Source organism: Cyprinodon tularosa, unplaced genomic scaffold (genome assembly GCF_016077235.1).
Source record: "Cyprinodon tularosa strain WSP-4 unplaced genomic scaffold, ASM1607723v1 ctg466, whole genome shotgun sequence".
Lineage (NCBI taxonomy): Eukaryota > Metazoa > Chordata > Actinopteri > Cyprinodontiformes > Cyprinodontidae > Cyprinodon > Cyprinodon tularosa.
Window position 1 is genome coordinate 21,045 of NW_024039192.1, and position 23,247 is coordinate 44,291.

General features: G+C 43.4%; 1 protein-coding gene across 1 annotated transcript in view; it reads right to left on the bottom strand.

Annotated features, from left to right (window-relative positions):
* Window positions 1-5,454: 5,454 nt before the first annotated feature.
* The window catches only part of LOC119794002 (alpha-1A adrenergic receptor-like), a 36,603-nt gene continuing 18,810 nt past the window's right edge, over window positions 5,455-23,247 (bottom strand). The window contains exons 4-5 of the mRNA XM_038301336.1: window positions 5,870-5,991; window positions 5,455-5,791 (exon numbers count right to left, since the gene is read on the bottom strand). Of these exons, the coding sequence (XP_038157264.1) occupies window positions 5,456-5,791; window positions 5,870-5,991 (458 nt within the window). The 3' untranslated portion in view covers window position 5,455. The remainder of the gene's footprint in view (window positions 5,792-5,869; window positions 5,992-23,247) is intronic.

Sequence of the window (23,247 nt, forward strand, 5' to 3'; positions counted from 1 at the left end):
CAGAATTCTGACTTTAATCTCAGAATTCTGACATCAAGCCATAGCCATGTCTGTTTTAGAGACTAGCTCTCTTGTATTAATGACCTTCTGCTCCTCCATTAAAGAGGGGACCCCTCGGGCACGTAAAAAGTTGCCTAATTCCGTCATTTTCCACCAATGTGTCACTGGTCCTCTCAGACAACTTACATCTTTGTCAGTTAAGCTGAGTGCTCCCACATCTCTTTCTTCATGGTGCCCATCTACATTAAAATCCAAAATTCTGAGATTAAAGTCAGAATTCTGAGGAAAAAGTCAGAATTCTGAGTAAAAAGTCAGAATTCTGACTTTTTTCCCCACGGTAAACTGAAATAAAATTTAAAAATCTGTTTACTTTTGTTTTTAATTTTTCAGTGGCCCTAATCCTCTTCCGTAGTTGAGGGGTTGGGTTAACCCTAGCTATTATTTTTAGTTCCTTCGATGTTCAAACATTGTGTGAGGATATTTTCTTGAACATGTATTATCCCTGTTATCAGATTCCCTCCATGGAAAGTACCGAGGGTCAGAGGAAGGTGTTGGAGTCCATGATATCCACACTGGTTTTGGACCAAACCTAGCGTCCAGAGAAACAAAGGCTAAAGTCAGTATTAGTGTTACAACACCAAGCTATCAGTGGGGGTGGGGTCTAGCAAGAGATGTGAATAAATAAACAGCACCTTATAATGAAATATTGTACAGGTGTGACTTTGGTCACGGCTCAGTCACTCAGGTTTATTCCTTCATTTATTTATTTTCCGTTAAGTTTCTGTTGATCTAGTTCTGCACCTCTGAAAATGATCAAATATGCTGATTTAGAATCAATCAGATTAAAATTTTTGCTTAAAGGTGATCATTTTGGTCCAATTCTTTAAAACGTTTTTTGTTTTTTGGTTATTTTTAAGAATCCACAACTTATTATACACTGCTCAAAAATAAATAAATAAAGGGAACACTCAAATAACACATCTTAGATCTGAATTAATAAAATATATGTAATATTGGTTCTGTACAAAGTTTAATTTGCTGAAAACAAAATCACAGAAAAATCAATTTAACCGACGGAGGCCTGGGTTTGGAGTCACACTCACAAAGTGGGAAAACAAATTGATCCAACTTTTAATTAAAGTCCTTAAAACAGGTCAAAATGATGCTCAGTGTTATATGTGTCCTTCAAACGCCTGCATTACCTCCCTACAACACCTGGGCATGCTCCTGATGAGGTGGTGGATGTTCTTAGGGGTTCTCCTCCCAGACCTGGACTAAGGTATCCGTCATCTCGTGGAGAGTTGGTGGTGCAGGGTGATGTTGGTCCAGATGTGCTTGATCAGATTCAGGTCTGTGGAACAGGCAGGCCACTTCACAGCTTCAATGCCTTTATCTTACAGGATACACTCCAGCCACATGACGTCTAGCATTTTTCTGCATTAGGAGGAACCCAGGGCCAAACACTCCAACATATGATCTCAAAAAGAGCCCGAGGATCTAATCTCTGCATCTAATGGCAGTCATGCTCCCTCCTGAGCAAATGGAGGGCTGTGCCACCAAAAATATGCCACCCCTCACCATTACTGACCCATTGCCAAAGCGGTCAGGGTGAAGGATGTTGCAGTCAGCAGATCTCTCTTCACAACGTCTCCAGACTCTTTCACGTCTGTCACATGTGCTCAATGTGAGCCTGCTTTTGTTGGTGAATGGGGTGGCGAATTTGTCAATCCTGGGGTTCTCTGGCATATAGCAAGAGTTCTGGTAATTGTGACACTTTGCCAATGGAGTAATAAAATCTACATAAAAAAAAAAAAAAAAAAAAAAGCAGTTATTTCAATCTTTACAGATAAATAAACCTGGAAGTTTTGTAAGCTTGTAGTCAGACTAATTCGTTAGAAATGTAAGAAGTAGAACTAAATGACTCGAGTAAAGTTTAGATTGCCAACATTCTACTGAAGTAATGAAGTATTTGCACTTTAATTGACACCTCTGATCCTGGAGTTTATACTGTAATTGAAAGTATTTCCATCATAAGCTGTGGTATTTAATATTCCTCTGACCCTCCTTTGGATATTTCTACAGCTCAGTTTTTTTCTCCAAATCATTTAACAGGATTTGGAGAAAAGGCATACACAGAGCTTATCTTTAACAGAAAAATAATGGAGCAGTGTAATTTCTGCTGATTAACCATGTCCTTAATACTCTGGGGCCCTCCACTGTTGGCCCCCCACCAGCAAAGGAGCTCAGAAAACCTGCTTGAATGGTGTACCTGGTTTTCTTTTAACACTTCCTTTTGTTTTGGAAGGGATAAAAATGCTGATAAAACTACAAAATAAAATATGCACATTTAAATCAAAAAATTGTTTTTGAAAATGCACAAAGAAAAAAAAAAAATTTTTCTCTATTCCTATTCATTTTGTCCAGATTTTTATTAACCCCTAGAACCCTACGGACCCACCGGTGGGTCCAGCTGCTACGTGACCTCGTAATTTTAACAAACCCCCAGTATTGATGTAAAAAACACATTTGGCACAGTTTGGTGACATTTTTGGATAAATGTGCCAAAATGGCCTCTCCGCCTAAGAAATTTCTCACTAATACCATTCTAAAATAAATATGATTCATCTGATTGATTCCAAATTTGGTATATTTTTACACAACATTTAGATTTAAAAGTCTGTACTACTTTTTTGTGCTATAAATAATATTTTGGTAGTGTTTTGCAATGTTTATTTCAAAGAAAATTTTGGCGAGGTTCAAAAAATGCAAAATATTTTGTATTTTGTCCCTAATATTTCAGGCAGGGTCAAAGCTACAATGGTGCTGACACCAGAAAACCATTCATGACATCTTCCCTTTACAGACGTACCAAAAGTTTCTTCTTAAATCTAATAGCTGTGAGGCTATAAGTGATTTACTTTTGTGTGTTTTGTCAGGCAGAAATTTATTTATACCCCCTTAGGGTGTAAGAGGATAAACCAAACGGATTCTTCCACTTTGTTAAACCAAAATATCTATATACCCTGCTTGAAGATATTTATTAGAGACCCCTCCTATTGGTACAAAACCCCCTATTGTCAGTATGAAACATCCCAGAGTAGTCTGCATCATTTCAAACATGTAAGCTAAGGAACAAATTGAGGGAACAAAACTATAAAGGTGAAGAACAGTGAATGGAAAGAGTGACCTGAAGTTGTTCAAGTTTCCAGGCATAAGTCAGATTTGGGATATAAATGTTAAGATGTGTCAACATGCAGCACAAAGAGACATGTATGTACAACACAGCAAACATGTTTTTAATAAACTGAAACAAACAGATGAGGTGAACCTTGTCCCCGAGGGGAGAGGCTAATGTTTGAATAGAAAAACTTTATCCAAAGAATTAAAAAGCAGCTGCAGTTCTGTACAAGTCCACCAGGTGGTGCTGAATGTCAACAACATCCTTCCTACCACCAGGGCTCAAAATGCCTTCCTAGTTTCCTGCATGTTTCAGAACTTCATCATCTTCTGACAGATGGAGGGACTGATCACAACACACTGCTGCAGAATGTTAAGGACGTGTTGTAGGAGATTGAGGACCACAGCTGGAGACCAACACTCAGGAAGTAAACACTTTGATAGAAGCATGTAAAAAAAATACCTTCACAAAAGAAATACTACAACCACTGATACCTTCACAATATAAGTCCTGTTAAAGCCGTAGCCTTTCAAAACAAGAGCTTCCAAAAAGCTGAACTAATAATATCAGGTTATTGAGTTTTCATTACAGAGTGAAACAATGATAATCAACAGTATTACAGTAAATAACTGTAACATATAAAAGTCCAGGGGTGATGCTGAGAAACTAGTCCATGCATTTGTTACTTGAAAGCTGGACTATTGTAATTCTTTACTATCAGGAAGTCCACAAACTGTAGTTAAAAGCCTTCAGCTGATCCAAAATGCTGCAGCCAGAGTTCTGATGAAAATTAAAAAGAGAGATCATATCTTTCCTATCCTGGCTTCTCTCCATTGGCGTCCTGTTAAATCCTGAATACAAATTAAAATCCTCCTCATATATAAAGCCTGAAATGGCCAAGCTCCATCTGATATCAGAGATCTGATTGTTCCTTATGTTCCTAACAGAGCACTTCGCTCTCAATCTGCAGGTTTACTAGTGGTTCCTAGAATTTCTAAAAGTAGAATGGGAGGCAGATCTTTTAGTTATCAGGCTCCTCTCCTGTGGAACCACCTACCAGTTTTAGTCCGTGAGGCAGACACCCTGTCTACTTTTAAGGCTAGGCTTAAAACTTTGCTTTTTGATAAATCTTATAGTTAGAGTGGCTCAGGTTATCCTGAGCTATCTCTATAGTTATGCTGCTATAGGCTTAGACTTCTGGAGGACATAGGGACCCCTATTTTATTATTCTGCTTAATTCTATCTCTATTCTTCCACTCTGCAGAATCTGTTAGTTCAATCTCTAATGTTCTTCTCTCTCTGCTTTTTCTCATAGTAGCTTCATCTGGTCTGTTCCTGTTTGGCTGTGACTCCGTCCTGGAGAGAAATATCAGCTCTGCTGCCATCAACACCTTTGTTTATAGATGTTGGCAACCTGTTTCTCTGACTGTAACTGGCTGGATGTGCTCTCTTCATCCTCTGACACGGGAGCTGGCTCAGAGCTTGTCTGCCTGGCTGTGTGTTTCCTGGACGGGGCGCCTTTTACAGCTGCTTTTTGTATTTCTGCTTCTGTCTCCTTAAACCCCAGTCGGCCTTGGCAGATGGCCGCTCACACTGAGCCTGGTTCTGCTGGAGGTTTCTTCCTGTGAAAAGGGAGTTTTTCCTCTCCACTGTCGCTACAAGCATGCTTAGTGCGAGGGATTGCATTCAAGTCAATGAGTCGACGCAATCAACTGGTTTTCCTTAGATAGAAAACTTTGAATCTGGTGAATTATCTCTGTAAAGTGCATTGAGATGACGTGTTGTTAAATTGGTGCTATATGAATAAACTGAATTGAACTGAAAGTACACTAAAACATTTTTTTCCCTACCATCTTTAAAGTTATGGTGTATTTGTTTTATTTATATAAACAAAAACAATATATAATAGCTATAGGCAGGTGAACAGTGTTTCAGCATCTGTGTGACCGACTGTTCATCCTGTTACAGTCAGACTCTCATTAGTTGGGATGTTTTCATTTAGCTTTCCTTAAACAAAATTAATCCTGGTCTTTTTTACCATAAAAAACTTGAACAGGTTTGATGATAAAATAAAGATATGCACCAGTCCACAGCTAAAAAAAAAATTTTTTTCATGATGTTCTTGAATTATCCTGGATTCATGAGTTTAAAGCAGCAGATCTGTCACAAAGGTTCACAATAAAAGCCTGGGGTTCTCTGTCTACACCTGTGAAGTTGAGGAGCTCCGCCTCCTGGTGCAGGTGTGTCGATGGGCCTGAGCACCTTATATATGTTAGCTTAGAGTTGATTTCCTCTGTATCGTTGTTCTTCTCCTGTTGTGTGCACAGTGTTAACTCCTCGCAGGGTCCCAGCATCCTTTGTAAGGGGAGACAGAGGTCCTGGACCTGGTCTCGCTGCCGATCCGGGGAGCAGATGTTTGCTAGAGGACGGCCATGGTGGGGGGCGGAGCTTGGTAGAGACGAAGCAGGGGCTGGGGCTGACAGAGGACAGCGTCTGCTGGCTGCCGTTCAGGAAGGACGAGGTGTTTGACCCTTGCTGGCAGCGATAGTTGTAGTACGCCTGCCAGCCCTGACGTTTGGTCTTCCAGCGGCAGCGCAGGATCCGGATGAAGGCCTGCAGGTGGGGAACAGAGGGATGAGAGAAAGAGCCTGAAGCAGCGGAGCTGAGCTTCATCAGAACATCAGCCGTTACCTGTTTGAACTCGCGGCTATAGTAAGGGTAGATGATGGGGTTCAGGCAGCTGTTGAAGTATCCCAGCCAGAAAATAACTTTGAAGAGCGTCTCAGGAGGACGAAGATTGCTGTTAAACGAGCCTGAAGATCAGAGAGGCAAAACGTTACTCTGACTTCATCACCGTTCTAAACCTTTTAACTATCAAACCTGCATTTTATGATTCAAATCAGTGTTTATAGCCGTTGATTTCATAAGACTTTAAGCCTTCAATTGACAGTTTTAACTCCCTCTAACTTACAAATAGACCAGACAACATGTGACTCCCAGACCTAGACCCAGGTGAAAGCCATGAGGAGGGGACCAAAGTACAGCGCAGCAAATCTGGTCCAAAACTGCCTATGATTACAGATTACAGGACAAAGCTTTGTGTTAAGGAAGTAGGAGAAAATCTCCTCCAGTAAGATTTATAAACAATAGATTACCAGGAAAAGTCAAGAAAATATGTCAGCTTAGAATGATGAAGTCCTATTACACCAGTTACAGTAGCAGCCATTCAAACTTTCTCCACTTTCCTTGATGGGTCCTTGGCTGGTTCACTACAATTCCTTCTTAAACATCTATCTTTGTACTAAAATATTCTTTCTGTCATGATTTGTGTACATTCAGCGTTATCTCCCTGTCAGACCCTGTAATTCAGTAGCCTCGTGAAACCATCCTGATCTCGCGAGCTTTCAAGATTTCACTCGCTAATCAGGCTGGAGACTCTCCGTTGAAGAAAATTTGGAGCCGTTCACCAAACGAATGTCCAATCAGCGTTGGCTTTGAGGCGGATTGAGGTGTGACGCAACGAGAAGCGCGACAGTTCAGTCTAAAGAACATGGCGGCTTCAGCCGATGAAACTAGCATTAGCGTGGCTAACGAGCAAGTTTTATCGGAATTACAGAGTATTTCTTCACTGAAAGAAGAGCAAAACACTGCTCTGTAGGCTTTTCTCAGAGGAAAATACGTTTTTGCTCTTCTCCCGACTGGTTTCGGCAAGAGTAGCCTGGCTTATGGTTGTGTTTTCGTCGTAGTTCTGTTAGTACGTCATATGCTTCGTTGATCTGATTGGTTTATTTGGCCCGTCTATCACCAACATAGGCCAATCAGCTAACCAGTATTTTCGCCCCTTCCCAAAATTACTTCAACGGAAGGTTTCCAGATGGATATGTGGAGCAAATCCATCTGGCGGAGTCAGGTTAGTAATTCAGTGTAAGGATGGAGTCCGAGTAAAAAAATATACACGCCCAGGAGAAGGAGGGGGTAAATCCATTGGCTGGAGGGAAATTTGCTTGGAGTCGCAGGGAAGTGGTCCATTCGGCTGGCGTTTGACTGGGATGGGCCATTTTGAATGGCTGCTACTGTCGAAGGGTACTAAGGTTATCCTAGCGCTGCAGCAAATCCTCATCAAAGATTATCAGTGGAGATAGATGCTGAAGAAGTTTTTTTTTTCTTTTTTTTGGAGCTGAAAAGAACAGTTAGTTTTATATTGCACCAGCTTTGGGAATACACAGCTAACCCTGCAGCTTTGTTTATTTATTATTAGGATCATCATTAGCTGTGCTTTACACCCAGCTACTCTTCCTGGGGTCCACATCATTAAAATACAGTATACAATGTAAATTCATAAACATGTTTGACAGATGAAAAATATCATATCCATATCAATAAGACTGAACATTCATAGAAAAGGAGAAAGTTACAATTAAAAATTTTAACATTTTGATGAATAAGTTATTTTGTCGTCTGGGCACCAGCTGCCCAGACGACTGAAACTTGGAGACAAAACATCAGACATCATAAAGACAAAAAAACTTCCTAAACCTGAAAAATTAAAACTTTTGTGCACAAGTTTTGATCTTGTGCACTAAACTACTGCAGCTCAGCTGAACAGTTGATTTTCAACTCATGTTAAAAAAACAGGAAACTGTTGTGCAACTTTAATGTAAGATATTTGTGTCTCTTTTAAGAGGCAGGAAGATTTTTAGAAGCTTTAAAAATCTCTTAAAGGGAAACAGAACTAGAAGAGGAGGAGCAATTAATAAAAACATATTTTTCTTCTATTTTGCCCGTCTAAAATAATCTATTCCCTTTTCCATAATTAGTCGAAAAAACACTGATGATGTTGGCTTTTACTGTAACTTCTGACTGTTTGGTTTCAGGGTAGTTTTTATATTTTAAATGAAAGATAGGAAATAAATTAGAAACAGCCCTTCTCCTTCCAACATTGGAATAAAAGGATCTTTCCTTCTCTTCCACAAGCAGCTCTCTGGTTGATGAAGCAGCTGAGCCACTGTGTTTCCAGGGATTTTCCTGGACTTTGGTGGTTTTTAGGGGATCAGGTTTTGTATTTTTCTTCGATCCGACAGACTCCTGAGCAATGGGATTGGTTTTCCCTGCTCATGGACTTGTAAGGTAATCCTGCGCCTCAGGCTGTGATTGCTGACTATATATGAAGAGTTTCCCAGTTAAACCAGACAACGGGCAGGATAAAAACACGGGACACCTGCCTACCAAGCATCAGTCCCAGTAAAACCCACATCTTTCCAAGTTTGGAGTTTCTCCTCCTGATATTGAGGATGGAGTTATTTTGCTTTGTTTTTCGGGTAATTTAAGGATTTCTAATGCTGATTCCAGGAGGTGTGTCTGGAAGAATGCAATAGGTTTATTTCACCTTCAGATTAAATCAATACTGACATTTAACACGCAGGTTCAAACATATAGGCGACCATTTGGGTAAAACAAAACTTTTCTTGTCAGGGTTTGAGGTTGAGGTTTGGAGGACCCAAATGCAGAGGCAGAGGGGCTGAGGGGAATTCTTGTAGTTTTTAATGATGAAAACAGTTAACAAAGGCAAGAATCCAAAAATCCAACAAAAAATGTAACAGACCAGAACCACGAAGACATAAAGGGAAAACACGCACAAGGAGCCAGGGAGAGACGAGGTGAGAGGACAACGACAGGACCAGCAACAACAAGGAACCAACAAAGAGTGAGAGCAGAGGGAGAGCGTATATAGCTGACAGAGACAAAGGGAGGGCTAACGAGCTGACAAGGAGCAGGTGTGAGAGGAGACAACAAGGGAGCCAAGGGGAAAGGAACAAACACACACAAGAGGGCAACAGAGGACAACAGAAAAACATGAGAACTAACAAATCTAGAAATTACAACAAAATAGGAATTAAACCAATAAAACTAGAAAACAAGGAGCAAAGTAAAGCATAACATGACCAAAACCATGACATTTCTATTTGCAGGACTGGAGGTGGAAGGCAGTTAAAGATCCGGTTCAGGTTTTCTAAAGACAGGAAGCCGACAGAGCCTGCTTTAAATGCTATATTGGTTTCCCTAAATACATTTAACAATATGGTATTTTCAACAAGATCATTTATTTGGACTTTACTTACAGTAGCAGCCATTCAAAATGGCCCTTCCCAACCAAACGGCAGCTGAATGGCAGTCTACTCCCCTGTGACTCCCAGCAAAATTCCCTCCAACTTCCAGCCACTGGAGTGACCCCCTCGTTCTAGTGGGGGTGCTTTTTTTTTTTTTTATTTGACTCCAGCCTTTCACTGAACTACAGGGTCTGACCCAGAGATTATGCTTTTCTATAGATCTTAATGTCCACAAATCATGACAGAAACAATATTTTAGTACAAAGATTGATGTTTAAAAAGGAATTGTAAGGAACCAGCCAAGAGCCCATCAAGAAAAGTGGGGAAATTTCAAATGGCTACAACTGCATTTGGTAAATTCCAAAATCATTCACTTAAAATTAATTATGAAAATATCCCAATTTTAAAATTCTATTTATCAAACTAGTTCTTTAAAGAAAAAAATATGAAGCATTTCCTGTGTTTGGGGAACGATAAAAGCAAATTGATAAATATTAACTGATACTAACTAAATTGGAATGGCACAATTATAAACTAATATGTTCCCATCTGGTTCTTACTCAGCTTTTAGTCTCTGTTTGGTTTTGTGGATCTGCTTGTTGAGCTGAATCCAGGTATTAATGATGCTGTCAGGCTCACATAGAGCTGCAGGAACTTTTAATGCAACACTGCAGCTGCAGTGTTTTCACTCTGCAGCTCCACTGAGGACGCAGTGCAGTTCATGACTCAGCATTTCTGAGTCACTCAAGACATATTACAATAGCTCTGTTTGTTCACCGTCCAAGACCACCTGACATCATGGATCCAATCAGGAGGTCAGAAATCAGAACCAGTCAAAATCATTACTGCAGCAGGTTAGAAAGCCTGCAAAGTGAAATAAAATGGACCATACCCCTAAAGCAAACTTCCCAAATCACTGAAGGCATCAGTTAAAAAAAACTATTTTACAAATCTTCAGAAGAACTGTTCAAGTACTTTTTCCTTCCTTGAAGATTTTATCACAAAGTTCATCGTTAAGAACAGGTATCCTGGATGATGTTTTAATTATCGATTTTTCTCAGCACACCTGGGTCAAATGGTTGCTCATTAGCAGCGATATGCAGAACTTTCAATTTGCTGAGGTGGTAGCAACTACCTTCAAGGAGAAGAACTAAAATACCAGATAGCAGATTTGCATGACATTCCAGAACTGTGAAAAATTAAGGGCAGATACTATTTGTAGTTCACTAATTTGTTGTTGCCATTTGGCCAAGTTGTTCAGCTTGAGTTTTCAAAGCAGAGTTCTAGTTTCTTTGTGGTAATAGGTTCAACCTTAGTGAACATGTGAGGAGAATTAAGTTACTGTTTTCTTTTTGGTGTTTTTAATTAAAGGTGTAGTGGAGAATTTTCTTTGTCCAGGTGGATCATCTAAATAAGTGATCCTCCTAATTATCATTCTGGTGATATGTTCATGTAAGGCCGTCCTACGTGCTCGCCCCTTTAGCTATCTTTTTCTGCCCATGCACACTTTCAGGCATATATGTGTGGTGAGCTCCGGTTTCAGACAGTCATTGAACCTCACTTTTCTCAATGCGGTTCTTTGAAAATGTCTGAAAGATAAAAAATGTCTATGAAGTGTATGAGAAGAAAAGAAAGGCCTCAGAAGAGGCAGATATATCCCAGAATACTTTGCGTGTAGAGCTCTCCTCGCAGAGCATTATGGGATTTGCTGTCACAGCAGCCTGCTGTCACCATAGGCTGCCGCCACCCAACAGAGGTGACTAATAAAAATGTAGGCACCTCGCGTTGGAGGCGGAGTTACGTGACCAACGGGGAGCAATAAGAAGTGACTATCTGTCTGGACAGACAGTTAACTAAGTTCATTATAAAATCCACTATATATTCACCACTCCATATAGCGATGAGGGATTTAGGGGTTAGGGCGGACATTTGGTCACAGTAAGTTTGTATAAGTGATGCAAACAGCAACTTTTAAACAGAGCTTGTACAAGGAGAAATGGGCTCATGCATGCATTTAATAGGCGTTCCCTCTCGGGAGTGAAAACTTGAATATTTTCAAAACTGAAAAATTCAGTACTTTAACTAGAGTAGATTTTTGACCGAGCAACTTTTACTTGTAGTTGAGTAAGATTTGACCATGAGTATCAACACTTTTACTCAAGTACTGTAGTTGAGTACTTTGTCCACCAATGGCTGTAGGTCATAGCTGACTGATTTTACTCAGCTGTTAAACAGACAGACACAAAGTTCTTTAGAGTTCTTAAGGAACTCTTAAGGAACTCTCCTGAAGGAAAAGACAGCAGATCTGCTGTTTTTTCCTTCAGGAGAGTTCCTAAAGAAACCCTGCAAACTTTTGACTTAAGAATTTGCTTAATTTGATATTTTAAAAAGATTTTTCAAATCAATATTCAGGACATTTGGCTGAATGACATCACCAGAATGGTTCTAATCACCTCAATACAAATTATTGAATCTTTACATCACCTATTCCAAACAAAGGAACTTTACAAAAAGAACCATTGTCTGTGCACTAACATGCAATCGTATCAGATGGCATTTAGACAGAAAGCCCAATTGGATCATAGTTATAATAAAATAAAGCTCTCTTTATGCGTATCCTTTTATCTTCTATCAAAGGAAGCGCAGTAGATTTAGTACTGAGCAAGTATGAGGCAACAGTCAGAGGGAAAACCTTCTTTCTTTAAAATAAATTCCACCAGAGCCTGGTTCCGTTCACTGATCAGACGAGCAAGAATCAGGCATTTATAAAAGGCTTGTTTTTTTAGAGGAAGCAGTACTTCTTAGGTTTAAAGACAGAGATCAAAATATTTCTTACAGCTATGACCAAATGATACCCTGAAGAGACCAGAGACTATAAAGTTCATCATCCTTACCCAGTTTGTCAGCCTCCTCTAAACCCCAGAGCAGCCGGAGCTAATTTCCTTTGCAAACATGTCCTCTGTCTATTAATTCACCATCCAACACTATAAACTGGGTACCCTCTGAAGAGTGATGCATTCAAGAGCTTCAAGAGAAAGACGCAGAATGACAGTGGTCACACTGGAAATGTAAATCTATCTATTAATAGTAATAGTTAAAAGTTAAAGTAATTTTACCCTCCTGAGAGTTGGTCCAATCAGTTTCCGTTACTCCTCTAAGCCTGGGTTGCTTTCAGGGCAGGTTAAGGCAGCTCAGAATGAGAATTAAACCACCTTAGTTGCTCAGTTATAAACCTGGACTCAGCAGGTATCATGTTAACTATTGAACCATTAAGATCCAAAACATTAGTAAATCCACACAACCAACTCTCTGCTGCCTCTTTCTCCTTTTTATTCAACTAATCCGCTAGATAAATGCCTTTAGAGACTTTAATCCAATGACTGAGTTTGAATCAAGTTCATTTGCAGTTTTAAACATAAACTTTGGGAATTCTTAGATTAAAATCTAAGATAAAACTTGTTGAAGAAACAAATAATTAAAGTAGACAAATCTTTATTTGGACTCTTTGTTTTTTCTTGTTTAGTTTTATGAAAACAATTGCTCATGAAAAACCTCCTCAGAAAGAGGTCTACATGTGGAGGGCAGAGATCCCAGATCGGTCCCTGTTAAAGGGCAGACTGTTTACAAACAGCTCCCTGCCTGGATGCTCAACTGGGATCAGCTGGATCTGAAGTAATAAACGTCTTTATTGTGGGAAATAAAGAACCCTGTTTGCTGAAATTCCTGAAGAGAAAACTGGAAACATTTCAGTTTTTTTCTGTGCATCTTTGTGATGCTGCAGCTGAAACTTTCCTCAGACCAAATATTTCAAGCATTCCTGATAACGGTCTCAACATCAATCCCTCTTCTGCCTGGGTAAAAACAGCTGTTGTTTCATCAAGGAAGCGTGTGGAGGATGCCGTGAGTCCAAAGCTAACAGCGCTGACAGCAGAGAAACAGTTTAGGTGAAGAAAATATGTTTGTTCAGGATTTATCAGAGTTAGCGTATCAGACTGATTTTCAGCTGAATTTCCTGCCCCTGATTTAATGAAGCAGCTCAGATCTGCTGTGACCAATTGAGGCTCAGGGGAGTGTTAAAACAATATCTGACTGCTGAAAGCACCATGCTGCAGATAAGAATCAAATTAACCAGGTATGCCGCTTTTTTAACCTACTTTGGATTTCCACAAATTTAATAAAAGGTTGGTTGTAAAAAAATAATAATATATATATATATATATATATATATATATATATATATATATATATATATATATATATATATATATATATATATATATATATATATATATATATATATATATATATATATAGTCCATTTGATGCTGTTTTTAAGATAGAAATCAGCAGATTTGAAGCAGGATGAAATTGCAGCTAAAAAAAGATCTTTGATCTTTGTTCAACAGAAAAAATCTGAAACAAGAAAAAAACTGCTGTTCTAATGTCCTAAACTGATAAAATCATCTACACATCTAGGAATGTAGTCATAGTAACTTATATAAGTCTAAGCCATATATGGTAACTAATACATATACACTGCCTGGCCAAAAAAAAAGGTCACTCATTCTAATACTTTGTTGGTCCGCCTTTAGCTTTGATTACGGCACGCATTCGCTGTGGCATTGTTTCGATAAGCTTCTGCAACGTCAAAAGATTTATTTCCATCCAGTGTTGCATTCATTATTCCTCAAGATCTTGCATTGATGATGGTAGAGTCTGACCGCTGCGCAAAGCCCTCTCTAGCACATCCCAAAGATTCTCAATGAGGTTGAGGTCTCGACTCTGTGGTGGCCAGTGTTGGGTAAGTTACTTTAAAAATGTAATCCGTTACAGTTACAAGTTACCTTGTTTAAAATGTAATTGTAGCGTAACTTTTTCGATTACTTTTAAAAAGTAATGTAACTAATCACTTTTGATTACTTTTTGATTACTTTAAGGTTTTAATTGTTGGGAGCTGGAGAAATTCCACCTTTCTCCAGCAGAGTCCGCCGTGGATCCTCTGAGGGAGCCTCTTGCACAGCTGCAGCTCTTCAAGATCATCAGAGGATCCACTACTTAAGCTGTCTTCAGACCTTGCCTCAACGCCGCAGTGTTGTTCCAGTTGGTCAGCGCTTAAGCCTAGATCCTCAGAGTATTTCGATGACTTTTGAATCCAGCTTGGATTCTAATCCCTGTTTCTGTTTTCCAGGAAACCTGTGTCTCCTCTGTGAAAGCTCAGGAAGAGCTAACCTGCCGAGCCGACCCTCAGAGCCAAACCTGAAGATTCACAGAGAACCTCCAAGCAGCTCTGGACTAGAGCTGGAAAACCCAAAGCCAAGGTCTGTTCAAATTAGACGTGAGACGCTGAAGCAGCAAACGGACTCTGCTGATGAACTCTTCTCCAGAACCAACAGTGACTCTCCCAAAGCTAACCTCAAGAACCCTCAAGGTACAATCAGTAAACTTCAGGAAATCAAACCTCCGTTGACAACGCTAACTGAACTATCTCTCACGCAGACTCCGGTGAACCAGAATCCAGGCCCCGAACCTGAACCAGTATATTCTGTGTGTTTGTCCATAAATAAACTGTTAAACTTTCATCCTTGTGTCCGTCAGTGGTGTTCTGCATTCTTGGGTCGTTTTTAGTGAACCCATCATGACAGAACACTGCGGCCAAACTCAAGGCCCAGCAGATCACCTCACCCGTCGACTGGAGGAGCAGGATGCCCAAATTCAGGGACAAACCCAAACGCTCCGTGAGTTATACCGTCTAGTTGACACTCATAACCAAATGCTACAGAGCTGTGCTAATTATCTGAACAGCGCTAATGCTGTCCCACAACCATTCCCGGGTCCAGTTCCACCTCCGAGGTCACCAGCTGTGACGTCATCAGAGTTCCGTCCTAGTCTCCCAGAAAGATTTTCTGGTAACATGTAAGATTGCAAAGGATTTTTATTTCAATGTCGGTTGATTTTTCAGAACTCCCCTGGTTGTTTTTCCACGGATCACAAGAAGATAACTTTCATTCTCTCGCAGTTAACAGGAAGAGCCTTAGAATGGGCTCAGGCAAGATTTGCCGCTGACGATAGCTTAAACTGCTACTACTCTGATTTCATTTCTGAATTTACCCAGGTATTCAACCAAGAAACTGACCAAACTATTGATTCTAGAGCTCTTTTCAACCTTAAACAGGGAAACTCTTCGGTGGCAGAATTTTCCATTAACTTCCGGGTTAAAGCGGCAGCTTCCGGATGGAACCAAAGCGCCTTAAAGGGAGCCTTTTTCATGGCATTAAACGAGCACATTAAAGATGAGCTCGCAACCCTCGACGAACCTGCTACCCTCGAAGATTTAATTCGCCTCTCCATTAGATTGGATAATAGAATCCGTGCCGAAACAGTTCTAAGAAGCAGGGTACACTTTTTTCTGCCTCACATAACGTGACTGTTTGTTCTCCCTCTACAGGGCAGCTGCCCATTCAGAGGCCTAAGTCCCAGACTCTACCGTTGCCTGTTCAGGCCTCTCATTCGGGCGAAAGGGATGTCGAACCCATGCAGGTGGGACACACCAGGCTCACTCCAGAGGAGAGACAAAGGTGATTTCTAAGCAAACTATGTATCTACTGTGGTGAGAGTGGACACTTCATTGCTTCCTGCCCGGCTAAATCAAAAGCCTGGGCCCGCCAGAGGATCTGAGGAGTCTGGCGGGCCAAATAAACACTAAGAAATCTCCTCGACTGTTGCTGCCTGCCACGCTTTTCTGTGCTAATCAAAGCCTCTCTTTCTCTGCATTCATCGACTCAGACTGTGAACGTAACCTAATCGATTCTAACCTCGTCCAGCAACTCCAAATTGAAACCATTCCGCTGACTCAGCCTCTCAGTGTATCCGCTATTGACGGAAAAAGACTCCATCAAGTTACACACCAAACTCAGCCCCTCGAGCTACTTCTGTCAGGTAACCACCGAGAGACATAACATTTTTTGTTTTTCCCTCTGCATGTTCCCCGCTGGTGCTTGGTTTCGAATGGTTAGAGAAGCATAATCCTCACATTAACTGGACTGAACGTCACCTGGAATCATGGTCCATCTCATGCCACGAGACATGCCTTCGTTCTGCTGCCCCCTTGGTGGGGTCTCCTAGAGGTGGGGGGGAGATGGACTCTCCTGACCTTTCTTCAGTTCCTTCTGAGTACCATGACTTAGCCCCTGTCTTCAGTAAGGTCAGTGCGACGTCCCTACCTCCACACAGACCATACGATTGCGCCATCAAACTTTTACCTGGTGCTCCTCTACCTAGCAGGAGACTGTATAATATTTCCAAGCCCGAGAGAGAAACAATGGAAAAATACATCAACGAATCATTAGCTGCTGGAATAATTCGCCCATCATCCTCTCCATTGGGCGCCGGGTTCTTCTTCGTAGGGAAGAAGGATGGTTCCCTGAGACCATGTATTGACTATCGAGGTTTGAACCAGATTACTATTAAAAACAAATACCCACTGCCTCTCCTTGCCTCTGCTTTTGAACCCGTACAGGGAGCTACTGTGTTTTCTAAACTGGATCTACAAAACGCTTATCATCTCCTTAGGATCCGTGAAGGCGACGAATGGAAAACTGCCTTCAAAACACCCTTGGGCCAATTCAAATATCTAGTCATGCCCTTTGGGCTAACTAACGCTCCAGCCTGCTTCCAGGCCCTCGTAAATGATGTTCTCAGAGACTTTCTCAATGTGTTTGTTTTCGCGTACATTGACGACATACTCATCTACTCCAAAAACCTCGATGAACACAAGAAACATGTCCGCCTTGTCTTACAGAGACTGCTGGAGAACAAACTGTTCGTGAAAGCCGAGAAGTGCGAATTTCATCAACCTTCAGTCACCTTTTTGGGGTTTGTGCTCGAGGGCGGCCAGGTTAAACCATCTGAGGACAAGATTAAGGCAGTTTTAGACTGGCCAGTTCCTGAGAACCGCAAACAACTACAAAGGTTTTTGGGTTTTGCTAACTTCTATCGTCGGTTTATCCGAAACTACAGCCAGACCGCCCTTCCATTAACTTCTTTGACCTCTGTCAAACGCAGTTTTCAATGGACTCCCGAGGCTCAAGCAGCATTTGAAAAATTAAAGTCATTGTTTTCCAGAGCACCAGTCCTTATGCAACCTGATCCGGCTAAGCAGTTTATCCTTGAGGTGGACGCTTCAGATTCTGGTGTTGGAGCAGTCCTATCCCAGAGACTCGACTCAGATCAAAAGATACACCCTTGTGCTTTCTTCTCCCGTAGACTTTCTTCTGCAGAGTAAAATTATGATGTGGGTGACCGAGAGCTTCTGGCCATCAAACTGGCGTTGGAGGAATGGAGGCATTGGCTGGAGGGAGCTGAGCACCCGGTTCTTGTATGGACAGACCACAAGAACCTGGCTTACATCCAGTCAACCAAACAAGCCAATCCCCGCCAATCCAGGTGGTCAATCTTCTTTTCTCGGTTCAATCTCATCATCTCCTACAGACCCGGATCCAAGAACGTGAAGCCCGATTCTCTCTCTCGTCTCTACTCCGTCGATCATCCCGAGACACCTGAACCTGTTCTTCCGGCTTCCTGTACAGTGGGAGTGGTCAACTGGGAAATAACTGACCTCATCAACTCAGCCCTGGCCACTGAACCCGATCCAGGTAACGGTCCTTCTAACCGTACCTATGTCCCATCTTCCGTCAGGTCCCGTCTCATCCAGTGGATGCATGCCGCCAAATTCTCTGCTCACCCAGGAGTCAGTAGGACTGTAACTCTCATCTCCAGACGCTTCTGGTGGCCCACTCTCCACAGGGACGTTAAGGAGTATGTGTTGGCTTGCCCCACATGTGCCCGTAACAAAGCCTCACACCAACCTCCTTCTGGCCTGCTTCAACCACTTCCTGTTCCCTCACGTCCTTGGTCCCATATCGCCATTGATTTCGTCACCGGTCTCCCTGTCTCTCGAGGTATGTCCACTATATTCACTATTGTTGACCGTTTCTCGAAGTCTTGCCATCTTATCCCCCTCAGAAAACTTCCCACGGCCTTCCAGACAGCCCAACTTCTCATCAAACATGTTTTCCGGTTACACGGCATTCCCCAAGACATCCTCTCGGACAGAGGTCCACAGTTCATCTCCCAGGTCTGGAAGGCTTTCTGTTCCGCTCTCGCCTGCAAACCCTCTCTTACCTCTGGTTACCACCCCCAATCGAATGGTCAGACTGAGCGTATGAATCAGCAATTGGAATCCACCCTTCGCTGCCTCACGTCGAACAACCCCGTGGACTGGAGCCAATTTCTTCCTTGGATAGAATACGCTCATAACTCCCTCAAATCTGCATCTACTGGACAATCCCCATTTCAGGTCAGTCTCGGCTATCAACCACCTCTTTTCCCCGCAGACGAGAGAGAGATTTCGGTGCAGTCCGTCAACCAACACATCCGTCGTTGTCAAAGGATCTGGAGGGAAACCATAGCCACTCTCAACCAGTCATCAGAGTCAACAAAACGCTTCGCCGACGCCAGGAGACGTCCCGCCCCCGAGTACACCGAGGGCCAGGAGGTATGGCTGTCCATTCGAGACATCCCCCTCAAGGGGATGTCTCGAAAACTCTCCCCTAGATTCATCGGACCCTACAGGATCTCTCGAGTCATCAACCCTTCAGCCGTCGGTCTTCAACTACCTCAGTCCCACCGAATCCACCCTACCTTCCACGTGTCTCAGATCAAGCCTGTCTCCTCGAGCCCTCTGTGCCCACCGTCCGACTCCCCACCACCCGCCCTGGAGGTCGATGGTCATCCGGCCTTCACGGTTCGCCGCATCGTGGACTCCCGTCGACGAGGTCGCGGATGGCAGTACCTCGTCGACTGGGAGGGCTACGGACCGGAGGATCGCCAGTGGGTTCCAGGCTCGTACATCCTCGATCCAGCCCTTATCGAGGAGTACGAGCGTTCCTGCCCATCAACCTCTTCCGGACCGCCAAGGGGCGGTCGTTGAGGGGGGGGTACTGTTGGGAGCTGGAGAGATTCCACCTCTCTCCAGCAGAGTCCGCCGTGGATCCTCTGAGGGAGCCTCCTGCACAGCTGCAGCTCGTCAAGATCATCAGAGGATCCACTACTTAAGCTGTCTTCAGACCTTGCCTCAACGCCGCAGTGTTGTTCCAGTTGGTCAGCGCTTAAGCCTAGATCCTCAGAGTATTTCGATGACTTTTGAATCCAGCTTGGATTCTAATCCCTGTTTCTGTTTTCCAGGAAACCTGTGCCTCCTCTGTGAAAGCTCAGGAAGAGCTAACCTGCCGAGCCGACCCTCAGAGCCGAACCTGAAGATTCACAGAGAACCTCCAAGCAGCTCTGGACTACAGCTGGAAAACCCAAAGCCAAGGTCTGTTCAAATTAGACGTGAGACGCTGAAGCAGCAAACGGACTCTGCTGATGAACTCTTCTCCAGAACCAACAGTGACTCTCCCAAAGCTAACCTCAAGAACCCTCAAGGTACAATCAGTAAACTTCAGGAAATCAAACCTCCGTTGACAACGCTAACTGAACTATCTCTCACGCAGACTCCGGTGAACCAGAATCCAGGCCCCGAACCTGAACCAGTATATTCTGTGTGTTTGTCCATAAATAAACAGTTAAACTTTCATCCTTGTGTCCGTCAGTGGTGTTCTGCATTCTTGGGTCGCTTTTAGTGAACCCATCATGACATTAATGAGTATTGACCATTGTTCAACGTTTAATTTTTGAGAACTGAATGTGAACCTTAAAAAAAGTACTAAGCTGAGAGGGAACTGCTGACAGGCAATCACAGGATGTCCACAAGAAGAGATGCCAGCACCAGGCATGTAAGATTTTCTCAGACTCCTCTCATCGGGCCATACTCTTTCTGATCCTACCCCAGGCTCTACCATTTACGCAGTTTGCAGACTAACACAAGCAGGTTCAGGTTGATAGCCGGCAAACACTTCTTGCACTGCACGGTTAAATTTGAGCCAATTTCACAGATGTAAATGAAATGCTCCTTAAATTTCCAGTGCTGGAAGGCTGTCATTTTTGATGCGCTGCTTGAGCTGAAATAGAACCGTCTGCTCGCTTGCTGTTCCTCAAGGAGGCTCCACCAGCACAGGATGGATCATCAGAGTGGCAAATATGATAGAGACAAGGAGCCGTAGTGGGAAACGGCGATACAGGGCGCGAAGCAATAAAAATATCATTACTGTACATATTTCGCAAAGGTTTTTCTTTATATTTTTAAAAAAATGAAACTAGACTTAGACTTAGACTTCTTTATTTGTCATTTTGTATGCACAGGGTGCATACAGAACGAAATTGCGTTACATACAGCTTATGAACGTTGCATTGATATTTCACAATGGCACGAGTTATAGAAAAATACAAAAAGTGCAGCAGTGGTCAAAGTGTGAACAGTGCAGAGGATAAGAGACAGTGTGCAAGTTGCAGTGGTTCAGTGCAAAATGGCATTTGTGCAAAAAATGCGTTATTGAAAAATACAATGAGATGAACAATTTAAAGGGCTAAAAGTTAAAAGTTCAGCAGCATTTGATGCCCGATAATGTGCAATAGGTGCAGAGTTCGGATTGTGGATCAAAGGTTCAACAGTCTGATGGCAGTGGGGAAGAAGCTGTTGCACAACCTGGTGGATCTGCAGCGGATGCTGCGGAACCTCTTTCCAGAGGGCAGCAGGGAGAACAGTCCATGGTGGGGGTGTGAGGGGTCTTTGATGATATTACGGGCTCGGGACACACAGCGCTGTGATGAAATGTCCTTAATGGAGGGAAGAGGAGCCCCAATGATTCCTTCCGCTGTCCTCACCACCCTCCTCACATTCTTCCAGTCAGAAGCTCTGCAGCCTCCACACCACAGAGAGAGACAGCTGGTCAGAACGCTCTCTATGGTGCTTCTGTAGAAGGCTGTGAGGATGGGCGGGGGCAGGCGGGCTCTCCTCATCCTCCGCAGAAAGTACAAGCGCTTCTGTGCCCTCTTCACTAGAGATGAAGTGTTTACAGTCCAGGTGAGGTTGTCCGTGATGTGCACCCCCAGGAACTTTGTGCTGCTGACCACCTCCACAGCTGAGCTGTTGATGAGCAGTGGAGCATGGTGGGGGCGGTTTTTCCTGAAGTCGACGATGATCTCCTTCGTCTTCTCCACGTTCAGGATCAGACTGTTTTCACTGCACCAGTCCACCAGCTGCTCCACCTCCTCTCTGTAGTCCCGGTCGTTGTCGTCCCTGATGAGGCCCACCACCGTGGTGTCGTCCGCAAACTTCACGATGTGATTGGTGGTGAACCTGGGGACGCAGTCATATGTCATCAGGGTGAACAGCAGGGGGCTCAGGACGCAGCCCTGAGGGGAGCCCGTGCTGAGGGTGATGACATCAGAGGTGTTCTGACCGACCCGGACTGACTGAGGTCTGTTGGTGAGGAAGTCCAGCAGCCAGTTTCGAAGGGGTGTGTTGAAGCCCAGATGTTCCAGCTTTCCCACCAGGTGCTGTGGGATGATGGTGTTAAACGCTGAACTGAAGTCCAGGAACAGCATCCGCACGTGGGTGTTCTTCTCCTCCAGGTGGGCCAGGCTCAGGTGAAGAGCAGAGGAGATGGCGTCCTCAGTGGAGCGGTTTCGCCGGTAGGCAAACTGGAACGGGTCGAGTGTTGGGGGGAGACTGGAGACGATGTGTTCCTTTACCAGCCTTTCAAAGCACTTCATCATGATGGGAGTCAGTGCGACGGGCCGGTAGTCGTTGTAGCAGGTGACTTGAGGTTTCTTTGGCACTGGGATGATGGAGGCAGACTTGAAGCATGCTGGCACTGTGGCTTGCTCCAGCGAGGTGTTAAAAATGTCCGTGAGGACACCAGCTAGCTGACCTGCACACTCCTTGAGCACCCGCCCAGGTATGTTGTCGGGACCTGGGGCCTTCCGCGGGTTGACCCTCCTCAGAGTCTTCCACACGTCGGCTGTGTCAAGGCAGAGAACCTCCTCTTCCTGATGTGGGACAGCCTTCACTGCTGGAGTGCGATTTAGTGCCTCAAACCTCCCAAAGAAGTTATTTAGTCCGTTTAGGAAGTCAGCATCAACTTCATCCACCGGGGCAGGGGGCGTGTTGTAGTCTGTGATCGCCCGTATGCCTTGCCACATGCTCCTGGTGTTGTTGGCGTCGTGGAACAGATGCTGGATTTTCTGGTTATGGTTCCGCTTTGCTAACCTGATGGCACGGTTCAGGGTGGCTCTAGCTGTCCTCAGTGCCTCCTTGTCACCAGACTTGAAGGCTGAGTTCCGTGCTTTTAGCGCGTGGCGGACCTCCTCAGTCATCCAGGGCCGTTGGTTGGCTCGGGTGGTGATGGTCTTTGTTGTGCTGACGTCCTCGATGCAGTGGTTGATGTAGGCTGAAACAGTCATGGCGTACTCATCAACATTGATCTTGTTGTCATATGTTGCTGCTGATTTGAACATGTCCCATTCAGAGCATTCAAAGCAGTCCTGGAGTGCATCCATGGCCCCCTCCGTCCAGACCCTCACCTGCTTCACTGTAGGTTTTGCTCTGATCAGCAGGGGTCTGTATGCAGGAATTAGCATCACAGAAAGGTGGTCTGAGGAGCCGATGTGGGGGCGGGGGGCTGCTCTGAATGCGTCTTTTATGTTTGTATAAACTAAGTCCAGAGTGTTCTCTCCACGAGTAGCAAAATCCACGTGTTGATAAAAATGAGGGAGAACAGTTTTCATATTCGCCTGATTAAAATCTCCAGCAATGATGAAAACGCCCTCTGTGTAAATTTGTAATTCTTAATATTTTCGGAAGTAACTGTAACTGAATTACATATTTTCTCATTGTAACTGTAACGAATTACAGTTACTCTGTTTTTGTAATTAAATTACGTAACGTTGTTACATGTAATCCGTTACTCCCCACCACTGGTGGTGGCCAATCCATGTGTGAAAATGATGTGTCATGCTCCCTGA